We start from the raw sequence: 19,870 nt of genomic DNA on the forward strand, positions 1-19,870 counted from the left end.
ATTCATGGATCACAGGCTGAAAACCACAGTTCTGTGGTAACAACAACCTTTTGGTGACCCCTTAGGCATAGTCTGCAAACACCCAGGGCCAGCGGGCCACAGACTGAAAACCACCGCTCTCAGCCGAGGGGCGAGCTCTCTGTTCGGCTTACTATCAGAGTCCCCGGGCGATGCTCTGGAACTGCTCCCTACGAAGCCAGGCAGGACTCTGGGGAAGTCTCCTTTCTGTGAGCAGCCTGTCTGCAGGGCAAAAAGCTCACACAGCTTCCACCTTCCTGGGTCTGACCTCTGAGCATTCAGCATCCTCTGCCCCTCCGTGCGCTTCCCACAGCGAGTCCGCCCAGGCAGGGTCCTGGGGAAGCCGGAGGGTCCTGCCCCCCAACTCTGCAGTCAGACGTGACTCTCAGCCAGCCAGTAAAACAGAGGTTTATTAGATGACAGGAACATGGTCTAAAACAGAGCTTGTAGGTACAGAGAACAGGACCCCTCAGCTGGGTCCATTTTGGGGGGGGGGAGGGCAGTGAGCCAGACAACCCCGTCTGCACTTCACTCCATGTCCCCAGCCAGTCCCAAACTGACTCACCCTCCAGCCCCTCCTCCTCTGGGCTTTGTCCCTTTCCTGGGCCAGGAGGTCACCTGATTCCTTTTTTTTTTTTTTCCCAACACTTTAGCTCTCACCTTGCAGGGGGGAAGGGCCAGGCCATCAGTTGCCAGAAACAGGGTGTCAGCTGTTCTCTGTGTCCAGGCCCCTGCACACACCTGCCCTCTAGGGCTCTGAAACGATCATACACCCTTATCCCACCACCTAGATACTTAAGAACTGCATAGGGGAAACTGAGGCACCCCCCACAATATTCAGAGAAAACATTAAGAACATTCCCACTTTGTCACATTTACTATCTCCATGAGAGGCAGTAGGTATGCCCATGGGAGATGCTGTCCTAGAATCATAGAATCATAGAATCTCAGGGTTGGAAGGGACCCCAGAAGGTCATCTAGTCCAACCCCCTGCTCAAAGCAGGACCAATTCCCAGTTAAATCATCCCAGCCAGGGCTTTGTCAAGCCTGACCTTAAAAACCTCTAAGGAAGGAGATTCTACCACCTCCCTAGGTAACGCATTCCAGTGTTTCACCACCCTCTTAGTGAAAAAGTTTTTCCTAATATCCAATCTAAACCTCCCCCACTGCAACTTGAGACCATTACTCCTCCTTGAGACCATATTACCATTATGTCCTGCTAACATAGCACCTTCTACATGGGCAGTTGAGGTCTGTGTAGCTACGTCACTCAGGGGTGAGGATTTTTCAGAGCCCTGAGCAACGTAGTTATACTGAAGTAATTGTGTAGCATAACCCTGGCCTTGTCTCAGTGGCCTGAGGACAGCATTCCAGCAGGTGGAGGAAAAGAGGAGCCGGAAGGGAGCATGGCAGACACGAGATGCCAGGAGAGAGGAGAATGGAATGCCCTTGAAGGAAGGACAGAAGGTGCAGCAGTGGCTACACAACTGGAAAAAGCCTCCTAGAAAACAATTCCAAACGTAGTCCTTTTTGGAGGGGACTTTACATGGTCATTACCAGCTGAACAACCTTATCCTTGCTGATACCAAAAGCAAGAGCATGCAGCTTACCTCAGCACACTGCCATCTTCTACAGACAGCTTGTCCACAACAGATAGGCCTCACCGAGAGGGCATGAGCCTTGAACTCACTGATAATCTAGGTCCAGCTATGACTGATATCTCCATGAGCGAATACAGGACTCAAGCAGGCAGACTGACAAGGAAACCTGTGTGGATGGCAGAGTACCTGGGTTCCTAGGAGTTATTGTTTTAAATTCTCATTTAACTGGCAGTGGGGAGGGGAAAGCTCTAGTGATCAGTGCAGACAGCACCAATACCAACAGATGGGGCTGATGCTGGATCTTTATCTGAGTCTTAAGTTACACAGAATGACGCAGAAAAGGCACAAAGAAGCCCAGACAGCCAGAGAATCGCTGATCATGTGACCTTCTGAAACATGCTAAGAGCTTTGGGTCAGGGTGAGCTGAGAGAGACTTTGAACTGTGAGCAACGAAACTCTCCCCCTTTGTTTGATTTTCTGCTGTGTTCAGCGAGACGGGACTTTGTACATGCTTTGTACATAACCAGGACTGCGTTGCAGAAATCCAGCAATGTTAATAACTGTCTCCCTCCTCTTACTTGATATTCCTCCACTTACACATCGCAGGATCACGTTTGCCCGCTTAGCTACAGCATCTTCAATCTCCCCTTCTATCAGAAACAACCCACTTGATCCTGAAAATTAGCTAACTGCTCTGATCAAAAAGGAGTAACTATCATCATACTATCGCCTTTGCGAGGCGCCCGAGGTGGTGTTTAATTTTCCCAGATCAGTGGGTGGGGGCTTGAGCCGGTTCTGTTTTGCTTTGTTTTGTTTCTTCTGTTTTGTATGGACCCTGACCCTTGCTGCCGGCTCCGCCTGCCAGAAGGCTGCACATACTTAAATTCTGTAAGGAGTCTGACATTCTGATAAGAAACATTAACACTATGCAGAACCAACATAGCCCAGATCAAATGGATTAAAAAGTGGCTCTCAAAAATAATTGTAAATGGGGAATTGTCATCCCACAGGGGGTGTTTCTGGTGGGGTCTCACAGGGAGGTGGTCTTGATCCAGTGCTATTCAATATCTTTATCAGTGATCTAGAAGAGCATATCAATTCATTGTTGGTAAAGTCTGCAAGAGACACACAGACTAGTGGAGCGGTAAATAATGATGAGGCCAGGTCCTTTCTACACAGCAAACTGGGTCACTTTGTAAGATGGACTCATTTGAACAACATGTATTTAAGTACAGACAAGTGTGAGGTCACACACCTAGGAACAAAGGCCCATGTCTTCAAGGCTCCCTTTTGGGATATAGGCCAAAGAATGTAGGTCACATGTACAGTACAGGGGGCTGTAATGTGGAAAGGAATGACTCCGCAAAGAATGTAGTGGTCATGGTAGAAACCAACTGAACATGAGCTCTCTGCTCGGTGCTGTAGCTAGGAGGGCCACCGCAATCCGAGAATGTATAAATTGGAGAATGATGTTGAGTACGATCAGGAAAGTGGTATCACCTCCGTACACAGCATTAGTGAGACCGTTACTGGATATTGTATCCAGCTCTGCTGTCCACTCTTTAAATGGGATGGTGACCAACTGGAAACAGTTCAGAAAAGAGTACCAAGTAGGGTCTGAGGTCTGGAAAACCTGCATCACAATGAAAAACATAAGACACTCTGTCTATTTAGTTTAATCAAGAGAAAGTTAAGAGGTGACTTGATTACACTCTCTCAGTACCTTTCGGGGGATGAGATTTTAGGCACAGAGGGCTCTCGAATCCAGCAGACAAAAACAGAATGAGATCCAGTGACTGACGCTAGATATATTCAGAAATATCAGGGCATTGATACCAGTGAGTTTAATTAATTACTGGAACAATGTATCTAGAGACATGTAAGATCCTCTGGCACTTTAAGTCTATACAGGAAGAAGAAGACTGGGCATCTTTCTTAAAAATCTGTGGTAACTCAAAAGTTCCAGAGCAGTAGCTGTGTTAGTCTGTATCTGTGAAAACAACAAGGAGTCCTTGTGGCACCTTAGAGACTAATGAATTTATCTGGGCATAAGCTTTCATGGGCTAAAACCCATTTCATCAGATGCCTGAAGTGAAAAATACAGTAAGCAGAATATATATTCTAGCACATGAAAAGATGGGAGTTGCCTTACCAAGTGGGGGTCAGTTCTAACAAGCCAATTCAATTAAGGTGGAAGTGGCCTAGTCTCAACAGTTGACAAGAAGGGGTGAATACCAAGGGAGGGAAAATTACTTTTGTAGTGCTAACAAGGCCAATGTAAACAAGGTGGCCCATTTCCAACAGCTGACAAGAAGGTGTGAGTATCAGCAGAGGGAAAATTACTTTTTGTAGTGACCCATCCACTCCCAGTTTTTATTCAGGCCTAATTTGATGGTATCCAGTTTGCAAATTAATTCCAGTTCTTCAATTTCTCGTTGGAGTTTGTTTTTGAAGTTTTTTTGTTGAAAAATTGCCACTTTTAATCTGTTATTGAGTGTCCAGGAGATTGAAGTGTTCTACTGGTTTTTGAATGTTACAATTTTTGATGTCTGATTTGTGCCCATTTAGTCTTTTGCATAGAGACTGTCTGATCTGGTCAATGTACTTCGCAGAGGGGCATTGCTGGTACATGATGGCATATATCACATTGGTAGATGTGCAGGTGAACGAGCCCCTGATGGTATGGCTGATGTGGTTAGGCCCTATGATGGTGTCCCTTGAATAACTATGCAGACAGAGTTGGCAACAGGGTTTGTTGCAGGGATTGATTCCTGGGTTAGTGTTTTTGTTGTGTGGTGTATAGCTGCTGGTGAGTATTTGCTTCAGGTTGGGGGGCTGTTTGTAAGCGAGGACTGGCCTGTCTCCCAAGGTCTGTGAAAGTGAGGGATCATCTTCAGGATAGGTTGAGTTGTGCCCTTGGCTCGAGAGATTCTCTCACCATGTTTTGCCGATGGCCTGACTCAGTGCTCAAAACGCTCCCTTCCAGCCTTAAACTCTGTTAGTCTGAACAGGCTCCACCCACCGAGACTGCATGAGAATGGGAGAACAGGATCTCTCCTCACCACTGAAATGAAGCCACCTCTTGGGTAGGGCCAGGCAGCTGAGAAATAGGACAGGGAAATATGGCCCAGCTGTTTAAAACACGAAGTGAGGAAGCAGCCTAAGCCCAATCATAGCTCCCGGAGAACATTCGGGATTAATTAGCTAAGATGCAAATTGGCCACAACAATGGGCGATACCAGACCTACTCTGGACAAAGTGACCCTCGTTTCTAGTCCATGTAATTGGCTACAGGCTCAATTTGACACCATATCCAGCCAGTGAGGCCTGTGATTACACAGTGCCCCATTGTGCCATAGCAGGGCAGGGGATCATAGGTTCATTGACTCCAAGGCTAGAACGTACCTTTGTGATCATCTAGTCTGATCTCCAGTACAGGGCAGAGAACTTCTCCCTAAATAATTCCTAGAGCAGAGCTTTTACAGAAACATCCATTCTTGACTCAACAATTGCCAGCGATGGAGAATCCACCACAACCCGTGGTAAATTGTCAGTAGTTAATTACCCTCATTATTCTAAATGTATGCTTCATTTCCACTCTGAATTTGTCTAGCTTCAGCTTCCAGCCATTGGATCTTGTTCTACCTTTCTCTGCTAGACTGAAGAGCCCATTATTAAATATTTGTTCCCTGGGTTGATTTTTGTGGACTGTGATCAAGTCACCTCTTACCCTTCTTTGTTAATAGACTGAGCTCCTTGAGCCAATTACTGTAAGGCAGGTTTTCTTATCCTTTAATCATTCTTATGGCTCTTCTACAACCCTCTCCAATTTATCAACATCCTTCCTGGATTGTGGGCACCAGAACTGAATACAGTATTCCTGCAATGGCCACAGCAGTGCCAAATATAGGCAAAATATCCTCTCTAAATACATCCCAGGATTGCATAGCCCTTTTGACCACAGAGTCTCCGTGAGAGCTCATGTCCAGCTGATTGTCCACCACGACCTGGAAATCTGTTTCTGATCCACTGTTTCTCAGGATATAATCCCCCACCATGTAAACATGATCTGCATTCTTTGTTGCTAGATGTAGATATTTACATTTAGCCATGTCAAAATGCATATTGTTTGCTTGCACCTAGCTTACCATGTTATCCAGATCACTCTGAATCAGTGACCTGTCCTCCCCCAATTTTTGTATCATCTGCAAACTTTAACACCTATGATTTTATATTTTTTCCAAGTCATTGATAAAAATGTTAAATAACATAGACCGAAGAACCACTCCCTGCCATGTTAATTTTATACTGTTCTAGCTTTTCAATCAAAATGTTTTGCGGTACCTTACAGAAGTCTAAGTCTATTTCATCCACACTATTACCTTTATCAACCAAACTGGTAATCTCATCAAAAAAAGATATCAAGTTAGTTTGACAAGATCTATTTTCCATTAAACCCACGTTCATTTCCATCAATTACATTACCCTCCTTTAATTCTTTATTGTTCTACTCCCATATCAGTCCCTCCATTGTCTTGCTTGGGATTGATGTCAGGCTGACAGGCCTGTAATTAGCTGAGTTATCCCTTTTAAAAAATGGAATAACATTAGCTTTCTTCCAGGCTGCTGGAGCTTTCCTAACTCTCAAAGACTTATTGAAAATAAATATTAATGGTCCAGCATGCTCCTTCCTCGGCTGTTTTAAAATCCTTGGATGCAAATTACCTGGACTTGCTGATTTTAAACTACCTAACTTACATAGCTTCTATTTTAACATCCTCCTGATAGAATAGTGGAATGTTTGTGACTGGGAATGGAAACTTATATAAATATGTTTCCTAGTAGGCCAAGATTTTTAAAATGCATTATTTGCCAGGATTAAAAAAAGAACTCGAGAAATGCCTGGAGAATAGTTCCATCCGTGGCTATTAGCCAGGATGGGGAGGGATGCAACACCATGCTCGGAGTGTCCCTAGCCTCTTTGCCAGAAGCTGGGAATGGGCAACAGGGGATGGATCAGCTGATGATTGCCTGTTCTGTTCATTCCCTCTGAAGCACCTGGCCTTGGCCACTGTCAGAAACCCCACACTTCATAAATGGACCCAGTGTTTCTACTGGCCCTGAGTGGCTGGAGGCTCCATTCGACCCCAAATCCCACAAATGGGATCGACAGTTACCCAGCACCCCATTGTGCTGTAATGGGGCAGGGGATCAGAGCGATCAGCGACGGGGAGGGTCTCTCACTGAGGCACATGTACCGCTCCCTGCAGCGCAGGCCCTAAGTGCTGTGCTGGGGCACTGGGCTCAGCACTGACAGCGAGGGAAGAGCGCCCCCTCCAGTCCCTGCAGAACTCTGCACACCGCTGCACTGCGTCATTCAGGTTAGTAGTGACTGCCAGGGGTGAGCAACCCCTATGGATGAGAGTTACCTGAGCACACAGCACCGGCATCTTCTCCATGGTGACAGTTGTTGTCTCCCCAAGGCCGAGACCTGCAATCAGAGAGGGCAGCTTCTGTCCCTGTGCAGTAAACGTCATCCAGCCAGATACGGTCAGAGCCTCGCCCAAACTGAGCTCTTCCAGGGGCTGATAACGCCGTCCCACAGCCCAGCTGCCTGCACACGACTCTGGCCTCAGTTAAATCCCAGGTGTCATCACACACGGTTCCCCACTGCTGGTTGTGAAGCACCTCGACTCTCCCAGAGCAGTTACTTGGACCATTCACCAGTCGGAGCGGAGTCTGCTCAGGAATGGCAGAGTCTGCAAATGTCCCAAGGAATAAACATTCAGGGAGGTTCCTGTGCATCTGATCCCTAAGGATTTCCCTACACCCCCCATGAATTTCCCAACACGTGCCCCCGCTTCTCCCCCAGTTTTGTGAACTAGTTACATGCAGTGTTGCCAATTTCGTAATTGTTTGGAAATTTGAATTGAAACTGAAACATTAATACACACTTTAAAAGCATATACAGTGTATGATACACATATTTTATCTGAAAAAAGTAAAACAGATTTCATAGAATCATAGAATATCAGGGTTGGAAGGGACCCCTGAAGGTCATCTAGTCCAACCCCCTGCTCGAAGCAGGACCAATTCCCAGTTAAATCATCCCAGCCAGGGCTTTGTCAAGCCTGACCTTAAAAACCTCTAAGGAAGGAGATTCTACCACCTCCCTAGGTAACGCATTCCAGTGTTTCACCACCCTCTTAGTGAAAACGTTTTTCCTAATATCCAACCTAAATCTCCCCCACTGCAACTTGAGACCATTACTCCTCGTTCTGTCATCTGCTACCATTGAGAACAGTCTAGAGCCATCCTCTTTGGAACCCCCTTTCAGGTAGTTGAAAGCAGCTATCAAATCCCCCCTCATTCTTCTCTTCTGCAGACTAAACAATCCCAGCTCCCTCAGCCTCTCCTCATAAGTCATGTGTTCTAGACCCCTAATCATTTTTGTTGCCCTTCGCTGGACTCTCTCCAATTTATCCACATCCTTCTTGTAGTGTGGGGCCCAAAACTGGACACAGTACTCCAGATGAGGCCTCGCCAATGTCGAATAGAGGGGAACGATCACGTCCCTCGATCTGCTCGCTATGCCCCTACTTATACATCCCAAAATGCCATTGGCCTTCTTGGCAACAAGGGCACACTGCTGACTCATATCCAGCTTCTCGTCCACTGTCACCCCTAGGTCCTTTTCCGCAGAACTGCTGCCTAGCCATTCGGTCCCTAGTCTGTAGCGGTGCATTGGATTCTTCCATCCTAAGTGCAGGACCCTGCACTTATCCTTATTGAACCTCATCAGATTTCTTTTGGCCCAATCCTCCAATTTGTCTAGGTCCTTCTGTATCCTATCCCTCCCTTCCAGCGTATCTACCACTCCTCCCAGTTTAGTATCATCCGCAAATTTGCTGAGAGTGCAATCCACACCATCCTCCAGATCATTTATGAAGATATTGAACAAAACCGGCCCCAGGACCGACCCTTGGGGCACTCCACTTGATACCGGCTGCCAACTAGACATGGAGCCATTGAGCACTACCCATTTCTACCTACCTTATAGTGCATTCATCCAGCCCATACTTCCTTAACTTGCTGACAAGAATACTGTGGGAGACCGTGTCAAAAGCTTTGCTAAAGTCAAGAAACAATACATCCACTGCTTTCCCTTCATCCACAGAACCAGTAATCTCATCATAAAAGGCGATTAGATTAGTCAGGCATGACCTTCCCTTGGTGAATCCATGCTGGCTGTTCCTGATCACTTTCCTCTCATGCAAGTGCATCAGGATTGATTCTTTGAGGACCTGTTCCATGATTTTTCCAGGGACTGAGGTGAGGCTGACTGGCCTGTAGTTCCCAGGATCCTCCTTCTTCCCTTTTTTAAAGATTGGCACTACATTAGCCTTTTTCCAGTCATCCGGGACTTCCCCGGTTCACCACGAGTTTTCAAAGATGATGGCCAATGGCTCTGCAATCACAGCCGCCAATTCCTTCAGCACTCTCGGATGCAACTCGTCCGGCGCCATGTACTTGTGCACGTCCAGCTTTTCTAAATAGTCCCTAACCACCTCTATCTCCACAGAGGGCTGGCCATCTCTTCCCCATTTTGTGATGCCCAGCGCAGCAGTCTGGGAGCTGACCTTGTTAGTGAAGACAGAGGCAAAAAAAGCATTGAGTACATTAGCTTTTTCCACATCCTCTGTCACTAGGTTGCCTCCCTCATTCAGTAAGGGGCCCACACTTTCCTTGGCTTTCTTCTTGTTGCCAACATACCTGAAGAAACCCTTCTTGTTACTCTTGACATCTCTCGCTAGCTGCAGCTCCAGGTGAAAAGTATGAACATAGACTAGCTTCCTTATACAGCTGTTGTTTTTTATGACAATGTCAGTGCATTCATTTCAGTGATGATGGCCAACCTAATAATTTCAAATTATGATTTGTAAGCAAAGTCAAAATGAGCTCTCCCTGAGAGCTAGTGATGAGCTAGGGGCTGGGGGGAAAGGCTTCAGGACCAGATTGCATTTACATTCACACCTAATCTACCTAGGTATTCAGCAAATAGAGCTGTGTTGCCCAAGTGATAGATTTTGGCTGGGATTGGGTTACAAATCACTTGAATGCGGGGGTAATGACATGTTGTTATTCATAGATATTTAGGTCAGAAGTGACCATTATGATCATCTAGTCTGACCTCCTGCACAACGCAGGCCACAGAATTTCACCCACCACTCCTACAAAAAAACCCTCACATCTATATCTGTGCTATTGAAGTCCTCAAATCGTAGTTTAAAGACTTCAAGGAGCAGAGAATCCTCCAGCAAGTGACCCGTGCCCCATGCTACAGAGGAAGGCGAAAAACCTCCAGGGCCTCTTCCAATCTGCCCTGGAGGAAAATTCCTTCCTGACCCCAAATATGGCGATCAGCTAAACCCTGAGCATATGGGCAAGATTCATCAGCCAGATACTACAGAAAATTCTTTCCTGGGTAACTCAGATCTCACCCCATCTAATAGCCCATCACAGGCCATTGGGCCTATTTACCATGAATATTTAATTACTAAAACCATGTTATCCCATCATACCATCTCCTCCATAAACTTACTGAGTTTAATCTTAAAGCCAGATAGATCTTTTGCCCCCACTGCTTCCTTTGGAAGGCTATTGCAAAACTTCACTCCTCTAACGGTTAAATACCTTTGTCTAATTTCTAGTCTAAATTTCCTAGTGGCCAGTTTATATCCATTTGTTCTTGTGTCCACTTTGGTACTGAGCTTAAATAATTCCTCTCCCTTTCTGGTATTTATCCCTCTGATATATTTATAGAGAGCAATCATATCTCCCCTCAACCTTCTTTTAGTTAGGCTAAACAAGCCAAGCTCCTTGAGTCTCCTTTCATAAGACAAGTTTTCCATTCCTCGGATCATCCTAGTAGCCCTTCTCTGTACCTGTTCCAGTTTGAATTCATCCTTCTTAAACATGGGAGACCAGAACTGCACACAGTATTCCAGGTGAGGTCTCACCAGTGCCTTGTATAACGGTACTAAACCCTCCTTATCCCTACTGGAAATACCTCTCCTGATGTATCCCAAGACCGCATTAACTTTTTTCACAGCCATATCACATTGGCGGCTCATAGTCATCCTATGATCAACCAATACTCCAAGGTCCTTTTCCTCCTCCGTTACTTCTAACTGATGCGTCCCTAGCTTATAATTAAAATTCTTGTTATTAATCTTGTTATTAATTATTCTTATTGTCTGAGTAAAGGGCAGTAGAACTGTACCTAGCCTGTGCTGATTGAGGGCATCAGGAGAGAGGGTGGGGACAGGTGTTTTGCTTGATGGTCTGCCTGAGTCACAAGTACTATTTGACCTGCCCCTCTCCACTGTTTAAAGACAGAGCTGATTAGGCTCCATAGAGAGTCTTTTGTTCTGTTAAGTGACCACTGCAGCTGAAATCACTGACAATTAGGTGTAAGTGCTTAGACCTGCTGTGGGACAGTGTTTCTGTGGAAGAGATGGCCCAGCCTGCACTAGCTGTGAGGTTCCCCCACTGAGCTGAAATCTCTGAGAGCTGGGTGAAACCTCAAGAGACCAACTCACAGAGGTCACAGAGGCTGGTGGCAGCAGAAGGTGATGGCACAGGTCCATTGGCAACAGAGCGATGGAGTGAACATGGTACAACCAACAACAGTGGCCAGAGCGAACAGTGAGCAGCTGGAGGAACAAGCAAGGTGCCTTCTTGCCCCCTACCTGGGAGGTGAACTCATGTGAAAGCACCTCTGAACTCTGAGTCTCCACTGACCAAGGACAACACTGGTAAGTGAGGTGTGATGGAGGGAAAAGTGAGGGGCACGTTACATAAACGTTTGTTGGACTATATTTTAGTGACTTTGCTCCAGAATGCTAGATTTGTGACTGGGAATGGAAACTTATATAAATATGTTTCCTCGTAGGCCAAGATTTTTAAAATGCATTATTTGCCAAGGTTGTTATCTGACATTGTTGCTATCTTGAGAGGTCATTATGTTGGGGAGTTTCTGTACTAAACATTTTTATTATTATAATTAATTTTTACATAAGGATGGCCACACTGGATCAGACTAATGGTCCATGCAACCCAATATCCTGTCTTCCGACAGTGGTCAAGGCCAGATGCTTGAGAGGGAATGAACAGAACAGGTAATCATCAAATGATCCACCCCCTGTTGCCCATTCCCAGCTTTTGGCAAACAAGCTAGGGACACTCAGAGTATGGTGTTGCATCCCTCCCCATCCTAGCTAATAGCCACTGATGGGCCTATTCTCCAAGAATTTTTCTAGTTCTTTTTTTAATCCTGGTTTTGGTCTTCACGGCATCCCCTGGCAAAGAGCTCTATGGGTTGACTATATGTTGTGTGAAGAAGTACTTCCTTTTGTTTTTTTAAAACCTATTGCCTATCAATTTTATTGGGTGACTGCTAGTTCTTGTGTTATGTGAAGGATTAAATAACATTTCCTTATTCACTTTCTTCATACCAGTCAAGATTTTATAGACCTCTATCATATCCCTCCCTAGTCATCTCTTTTCTAAGCTGAAAATTCCCAGTCATTTTAATCTCTCCTCCTGTTTCATACCCCTAATCATTTTAGTTGCCCATCTCTGTACCTTTTCCAATTCCAATATATCTTTTTTCGGATGGAGTGACCACTTCTGCACAGTATTCAAGGTGTGCACGTACCATGGATTTATATAGAGGCAATATGATATTTTCTGTCTTATTATCTATCCCTTTCTTAATGAGTCCCAAAAAGAAAAGGAGTAGTTGTGGCACTTTAGAGACTAACCAATTTATTTGAGCATAAGCTTTCGTGAGCTACAGCTTACTTCATCGGATGCATACTGTGCAAAGTAGCTCACGAAAGCTTATGCTCAAATAAATTGGTTAGTCTCTAAGGTGCCACAAGTCCTCCTTTTCTTTTTGCGAATACAGACTAACACGGCTGTTACTCTGAAACCTGTCATTAATGATTCCCAACATTCTGTTTGCTTTTTTGACTGCCGCTGCACATTGAGTGGATATTTTCAGAGAACCATCCACAATGACTCCAACATCTCTTTCTTGAGTGTTAACAACTAATTTAGACCCCATCATTTTGTACGTATAGTTGCGATTATGTTTTCCAATCTGCATTACTTTGCATTTATCAACACTGAATTTCATCTGCCATTTTGTTGCCCAGTCACCCAGTTTTGTGAGATCCCTTTAACTCTTCACAGTCTGCTTTGGACTTAACTATCTTGAATAGTTTTGTATCATCTGCAAATTTTGCCACCTCACTGTTTACCCATTTTTCCAGATCATTTATGAATATGTTGAACAGTAATGGTCCCCATACCAATGACCCCACAGGGATACCACTATATTTATCTCTCTCCATTCTGAAAACTGATAACTTATTCAGACCCTTTGTTTACCATCTTTTAACCAGTTACTGATCCATGAGAGGACTTCCCTCTTATCCCATGATCACTTACTTTTCAAAAGTAATTTAAATTAAATACATTTTTTAAAAAATTTATATTTTGTTTTAGAAATCTAGAACTGTTATGTGTTTTGGTGTAATCTGCATTATCCTTACGTTAAATTTGCATTACCCTAACAAAACATTTAAGTTATGAATATCTCTTTTATATGTTGCAGGTCAAAGTGAAAATGAAAAGACAAAAAAAACCAACAATTTTTCCACTCAAAGGCCTCAAAAACTAACCAAGGTGAAGAACACATCAAGAACCAAGAATATATCAACGTGTCATCTGAAGGTTCAAGTGATGCATCTATATCCAGCCAGCCCGAAGCACAAATACAGCTACCTACTGAAGAAACAGTGCCTCCGAAACCTAAAGGCAGTTCCTGATGTTTGTCAGTCAAAGTGTTTCCATTTAAGTTACAAAAGATGGCTACTGGTGCACCTCTTGCAAAAAAGCTTACGAAGAAGGAAAGCTTTCCAATGCTATAATTGGTAAAAGTGGAGGACTTTGGTTTGTCAGATGGATCAGCAAAGCCAATGCTGACAAACTATGTGAAAAGGCTGCAAAACACCATGCCTCTGGAGTGCATCAACATGCAGAAAGCCTTATAAGCCCCCTTTCAAAGCCAATTTTAGAAGTACTTAATGAGGCTGTTAAGAATGCTGGAGACACAACACAGTTCATGTGAACAAACATGGCTGTGGAATCCTACTTTCTATTTAAGCAAGAGATACCACACGCTACAAACTGGAGGCCAATGTTAAGTGCATGGTCACTTGTTCATCCTGAAGTTGAACACTGGTTCCGAACAAGACCAGCAAATGCTCACTGTCTTTCTGCAAGAAACTCAACTGACTGGCTAAAAGCATGCGGTGCAACAGTGAAAGACTCAACATTTGAAAAAGTGAAGAACGCTCTCACCACATTCAAAATATTTGCATACATGGCTGATGAATGCACCGATGCAAATGGGCATCAAGTTTTAAGTCACTGTATACATTATCTTGATGTCAGTGGTAGGCCGGTAGAGGCATTTCTAGATGTTCAAGTTTTATAGAAGACACATCGGCTGCATCTGTGACAACCCATATCTTTTAGAAGAGTTAAATGCTTGTCAATTGGACCCCAAAGAGATGGCTGCTTGTGCATTTGATGGAGCTGCAAACTTCCCTGGAAGACATGGTGGAGTACAAGCTTTGCTCAGAGAAAAGTGCAACCCTAATCTCTCCTACACACACTGCAGAGGCCATCTACTCCACCTAGCACTAATACGAGCTACAGACTCTTCAAAAGGCATTTAAAAAGTTATAAATTTAATGTCTTCATTCTATTCTTTTTTCAACAAGAGTCCAAAAAGACTGAATATCTTGGAAAATATAGAAGTTACACTGGGACTGAAGTTCAAATTAGTCCAACCTGGGAAAACCCGCTGGCTTTTTCATGAGCGATCCTTGGCTATTGTCTTAAAATTACTCCAGCCATTGTTACTGGCTTTGGAAAGTATCTACCAAGATGGGATGGATCAAAGTAGTGAGGCTTGTGGATTACTTTTGCTACTACGTTCAGAGAAGACTATTGCCATTCTCATAGGCACTGACTTCTGCTGGCGCTGGTGAGTGCTTGTCCCCGCCCCAACTCCAACCCCTCCCTGCCCCTATTCCAACCTCTTCCCCAAATCCCCGCCCCAGCCCCACCTCATCCCGAGTGTGCCGTGTTCCCACTCCTCCCCCTCCCTCCCGGAGCTTGTTAGACCACGAAACAGCTGTTTTGCGGCGGCAAGTGCTGGGAGGTAGGCGGAGAAGCGGTGACACGGCGCACTCAGGGGAGCAGGTAGAGGCGGAGGTGAGGTGAGAGGGGGTGGGGAGGCGGGGAGGGGAACTTGAGTGATCAGCGACGGGGAGGGTCTCTCACAGAGGCGCACGTACTGCTCCCTGCAGCGCAGGCCCTAAGTGCTGTGCTGGGGCACAGGGCTCAGCACTGACTGAGGGGAGAGCGCCCCCTACTGAGCCCCCATCCCGCTCCCTGCAGTACAGGCACATAGACTTGTGCGGGGGAAATGGGGTCAGCACTGACACCATGGGAAAAGCGACACTTACTGTGACCCCGAACCGGGTCCCTGCAGTACAGGCCCTTAGCACCATGCTGGGGCACTGGGGTCAGTGCTGACTCAGACAGGAGAGCTGGGTCTGTGCTGAAAGCTTCCCAGCCCGATCCCTGCAGCACAGACAGTGACGTGATGGATGAAGGTTACCTGAGCACTTGACACCAGCATCTTCTCCATGGTGACAGTTATTGTCTCCCCAAGGCCGAGCCCTGCAATCGGAGAGGGCAGCTTCTGTCCCTGTGCAGTTGACGTCATCCAGTCAGATACGGTCAGCTCCTTGCCCAAAATGAGCCCCGGCGGGGGCTGATAACGCCGTCCCACAGCCCAGCTGCCTGCACACAACTGTGGCATCCTGTAAGTTCCAGCTGTCATCAAACACGGTTCCCCACTTCTTGTTTATAAAACACCTTGACTCTCCCAATGCAGTGACTCGAACCATTCACCAATCGGACCTGAGCCACTTCTGAGATGCCATAGCTCCCTGAAAACGTCGCCCAGAGTCCATCCCCCTGAGAACTGCCTGGAGCGCAGTGAAAGCTGAAGCAAATACCTGCCCCTGCGGTTCCTCCTGACTTGCCACGACTGACTTGGCAACATCATTTTGTGGCAGCCATTGCTGCAGTGGGGTCTAGTGCTGCCGGCACAGGACCAGTCTCAGATGAGTGATGGCAGAGCTGGGCTGACAGCTGTGTCCTCACAGAGGGGCGGCAACTCTGGGATACAGAGACTGGCTTGCTGATGAATATCAGAAACCCTAACTTGTATCTGCCTATTTCCAACATGCGACACAGATCCTGGACTAGAATTAACAGTTCCCTGACTGGACTGGTCAGAGGAATAGCTACAATGCAGAGATTTGACATAGCCCGATCTTCTCAGTGTGCCTATCGGGCAGCAATACAGACAGTCACATATGGTGGAGGAGAGCCCAGTTAAAAGACTGGACCTTGAGGATGCACAGTCAGATGGCTGAACAAGCTAGTGGTAAGCAAGGTTGGAATGAGCTCTCCCTTGACAGCTAGTCATGAGCAGGGGAGGGGGAAAGTCTTCAGGACCAGACAGTATTTCCATTAACACACCCACCCTGCCTAGGTATCCAGCAAATAGCTGTGTTGGCTGATGCTTGGTTAAAAATCACTGTAGTAATTGAATGCAGGGGTAGTGAAATGTTGTTGTCCTGATTCTCTGAGTAAAGGGCAGCAGAAATGTGCTCAGCTTGCCCACAGCTGAACCCACTAACCAAAGGGCTCAGACACTAAACCCCTATCAAGAGTGAGAGGGGGTGGAGATGATGTGTGGGCTGTGTGTAAGAGGTCTAGGCATGGTTTAATCTGCCCCTCCCCACTCTTCAAAGATAGAGCTAATTAAGGCTCCATTAGGAGTCTTTTTGGTTTAAGCGATTGCTAGAGCTGAAATCACCTGCTGTGAGACAGTGTTTCTGCCCAGCCTGCTTCAGCACTGAGGTTTCCTCAATAAGAGCTGATAGTTACTGAGAGCTGGGTGGAGACTCAGGAGAGCAACCTGCAGAGGTCACAATAGAGAGGCAGGGGGCAGCAGAATCATGGAATCACAGAAGATTAGGGTTGGAAGAGACCTCAGGAGGTCATCTAGTCCAACCCCCTGCTCAAAGCAGGACCAGTACCGACTAAGCCCTGGTCTACACTAGGAGTTTAGGTCGAATTTAGCAGCGTTAAATCGAAGTAAACCTGCACCCATCCACACGATGAAGCCCTTTTTTTTTTACTTAAAGGGCTCTTAAAATCGATTTCCTTACTCCATGCCTGACAAGTGGATTAGCGCTTAAATCGGCCTTGCCGGGTCAAATTTGGGGTACTGTGGACACAATTAGATGGTATTGGCCTCCGGGAGCTATCCCAGAGTGCTCCATTGTGACTGCTCTGGACAGCACTCTCAACTCAGATGCACTGGCCAGGTAGACGGGAAAAGCCCACTAACTTTTTAATTTCAATTTCCTGTTTGGCCAGCGTGGCAAGCTGCAAGTGACTGTGCAGAGCTCATCAGCAGAGGTGAGCATGATGGAGTCCCAGAATCGCAAAAGAGCTCCAGCATGGACTGAATGGGAGGTACGGGATCTGATCGCTGTATGGGGAGAGGAATCCGTGCTATCAGAACTCCGTTCCAGTTTTCGAAATGCCAAAACATTTGTCAAAATCTCTCAGGGCATGAAGGACAGAGGCCATAACAGGGACCCGAACCAGTGCCCCGTGAAACTTAAGGAGCTGAGGCAAGCCTACCAGAAAACCAGAGGCGAACGGCCGCTCCGGGTCAGAGCCCCAAACATGCCGCTTCTATAATGAGCTGCATGCCATTTTAGGGGGTTCAGCCACCACTACCCCAGCTGTGTTGTTTGACTCCTTCAATGGAGATGGAGGCAACACGGAAGCAGGTTTTGGGGATGAGGAAGATAGCTCACAGCAAGCAAGCGGAGAAACCGGTTTTCCCGACAGCCAGGAACTGTTTCTCACCCTGGAGCTTTTATGGACCTGGACCTGGAGAAGGGACCTTCGGTGAGTGTACCTTTTAAAATACTATACATGGTTTAAAAGCAAGCATGTGTAATGATTAATTTGCCCTGGCATTCGCAGCTCTCCTGCATGTACTCCCAAAGCCTTTGCAAAAGGTTTCTGGGGAGGGCAGCCTTACTGCGTCCTCCATAGTAGGACACTTTACCACTCCAGGCCAGTAGAACGTACTCGGGAATCTTTGTACAACAAAGCATTGCAGTGTATGTTTGCTGGCGTTCAAACATCATCCGTTCTTTATCTCTCTGTGTTATCCTCAGGAGAGTGATATCATTCATGGTCACCTGGTTGAAATAGGGTGCTTTTCTTCAGGGGACACTCAGAGGTGCCCGTTCCTGCTGGGCTGTTTGCCTGTGGCTGAACAGAAATGTTCCCCGCTGTTAGCCACAGGGAGAGGGGAGGGGTTAGCCATGCAGTGGGAGGAGGCAAATTGCGACCTTGGAACAAAAGCACATGTGCTATGTATGTAATGTTAACAGCAAGGTTTACCGTGAAAGAGTGTACCCATTGTTCTATAAAATGTGTCTCTTTAAATACCACTGTCCCTTTTTTTTTCTCCACCAGGTGCATGTGTTTCAATAATCACAGGATCTTCTCCTTCCCAGAGACTAGTGAAGATTAGAAAGAGAAAAAAACGCACTCGCAATGAAATGTTCTCCGAGCTCATGCTGTCCTCCCACACTGACAGAGCACAGATGAATGCGTGGAGGCAGACCATGTCAGAGTGCAGGAAAGCACAAAATGACCGTGAGGAGAGGTGGCGGGCTGAAGAGAGTAAGTGGCGGGCTGAAGACAGGGCTGAAGCTCAAATGTGGCGGCAGCGTGATGAGAGGAGGCAGGATTCAATGCTGAGGCTGCTGCAGGACCAAACCAGTATGCTCCAGTGTATGGTTGAGCTGCAGCAAAGGCAGTTGGAGCACAGACTGCCACTACAGCCCCTGTGTAACCAACCGCCCTCCTCCCCAAGTTCCAAAGCCTCCTCACCCAGACGCCCAAGAACGTGGTGGGGGGGCCTCCGGCCACCCAGCCACTCCACCCCAGAGGACTGCCCAAGCATCAGAAGGCTGGCATTCAATAAGTTTTAAACTTTTAAAGTGCTGTGTGGCCTTGTCCTTCCCTCCTCCACCATCCCTCCTGGTGCTTCTCTCCTCCACCACCCCTCCTGGGCTACCTTGGTAGTTATCCCCCTATTTGTGTGATTTAATAAAGAATGCATGAATGTGAAGCAACAATGACTTTATTGCCTCTACAAGTGGTGATCGAAGGGTGGTGGGGGTAGGTGGTTAGCTTACAGGGAAGTAGAGTGAACCAAGGGGTGGGGGGTTTCATCAAGGAGAAACAAACAGAACTTTCACACCGTAGCCTGGCCAGTCATGAAACTGGTTTTCAAAGCTTCTCTGATGTGCACTGCGCCCTCCTGTGCTCTTCTAACCGCCCTGGTGTCTGGCTGTGCAAAACCAGCAGCCAGGCAATTTGCCTCAACCTCCGACCCCGCCATAAACGTCTTTCCCCTTACTCTCACAGATATTGTGGAGTGCACAAGAAGCAGTAATAATAGTGGGAATATTGGTTTCGCTGAGGTCTAACCGAGTCAGTAAACTGCGCCAGTGCGCCTTTAAACGTCCAAATGCACATTCTACCACCATTCTGCACTTGCTCAGCCTGTAGTTAAACAGATCCTGACTACTAATGGGGGCGGGCATTAGGGTGTCCGTTTGTTTGTGTCAGGGAAGCCTGGCTGTTTAAAAATAGCCAGAGCTTCGCAAAGCAGCTGAGCGGCGGCGAACCAGCTGAGCAGCGGGGGACAGCAGAGCAGCTCACAGCAGGAGTTTGCCTGGGACTGGTAAGTATCCGAGTGTGTGTGTGTTTGCTTGCTGAGGAAGTATCCGAGCGTGTGTTTGCTGGGAGGGCAGTGTGAGAGCCTGAGTGAGTGTCTGATTGGCTGCTAGCCTGCAGGGGGTGGGCATTAGGGTGTCCGTTTGTTTGTGTCAGGGAAGCCTGGCTGTTTAAAAATAGCCAGAGCTTCAGGAACCAGCTGAGCAGCGGCGAACCAGCTGAGCAGCGGGGGACAGCAGAGCAGCTCACAGCAGGAG

The 19,870-nt window shown here is 46.7% G+C and overlaps 1 protein-coding gene across 2 annotated transcripts in view; it reads right to left on the minus strand.

Moving 5' to 3' along the window:
- LOC140902092 (scavenger receptor cysteine-rich domain-containing protein DMBT1-like) overlaps positions 1-19,870 on the minus strand; it is a 92,086-nt gene that overhangs the window by 10,115 nt on the left and 62,101 nt on the right. For both annotated transcript variants that reach the window (XM_073321783.1, XM_073321782.1), the window contains exon 10: positions 7,049-7,378. In XM_073321783.1, coding sequence (XP_073177884.1) covers positions 7,049-7,378 — 330 coding nt within the window. The remainder of the gene's footprint in view (positions 1-7,048; positions 7,379-19,870) is intronic.

This window comes from Lepidochelys kempii, chromosome 23, assembly GCF_965140265.1.
Source record: "Lepidochelys kempii isolate rLepKem1 chromosome 23, rLepKem1.hap2, whole genome shotgun sequence".
NCBI classification, from domain to species: domain Eukaryota; kingdom Metazoa; phylum Chordata; order Testudines; family Cheloniidae; genus Lepidochelys; species Lepidochelys kempii.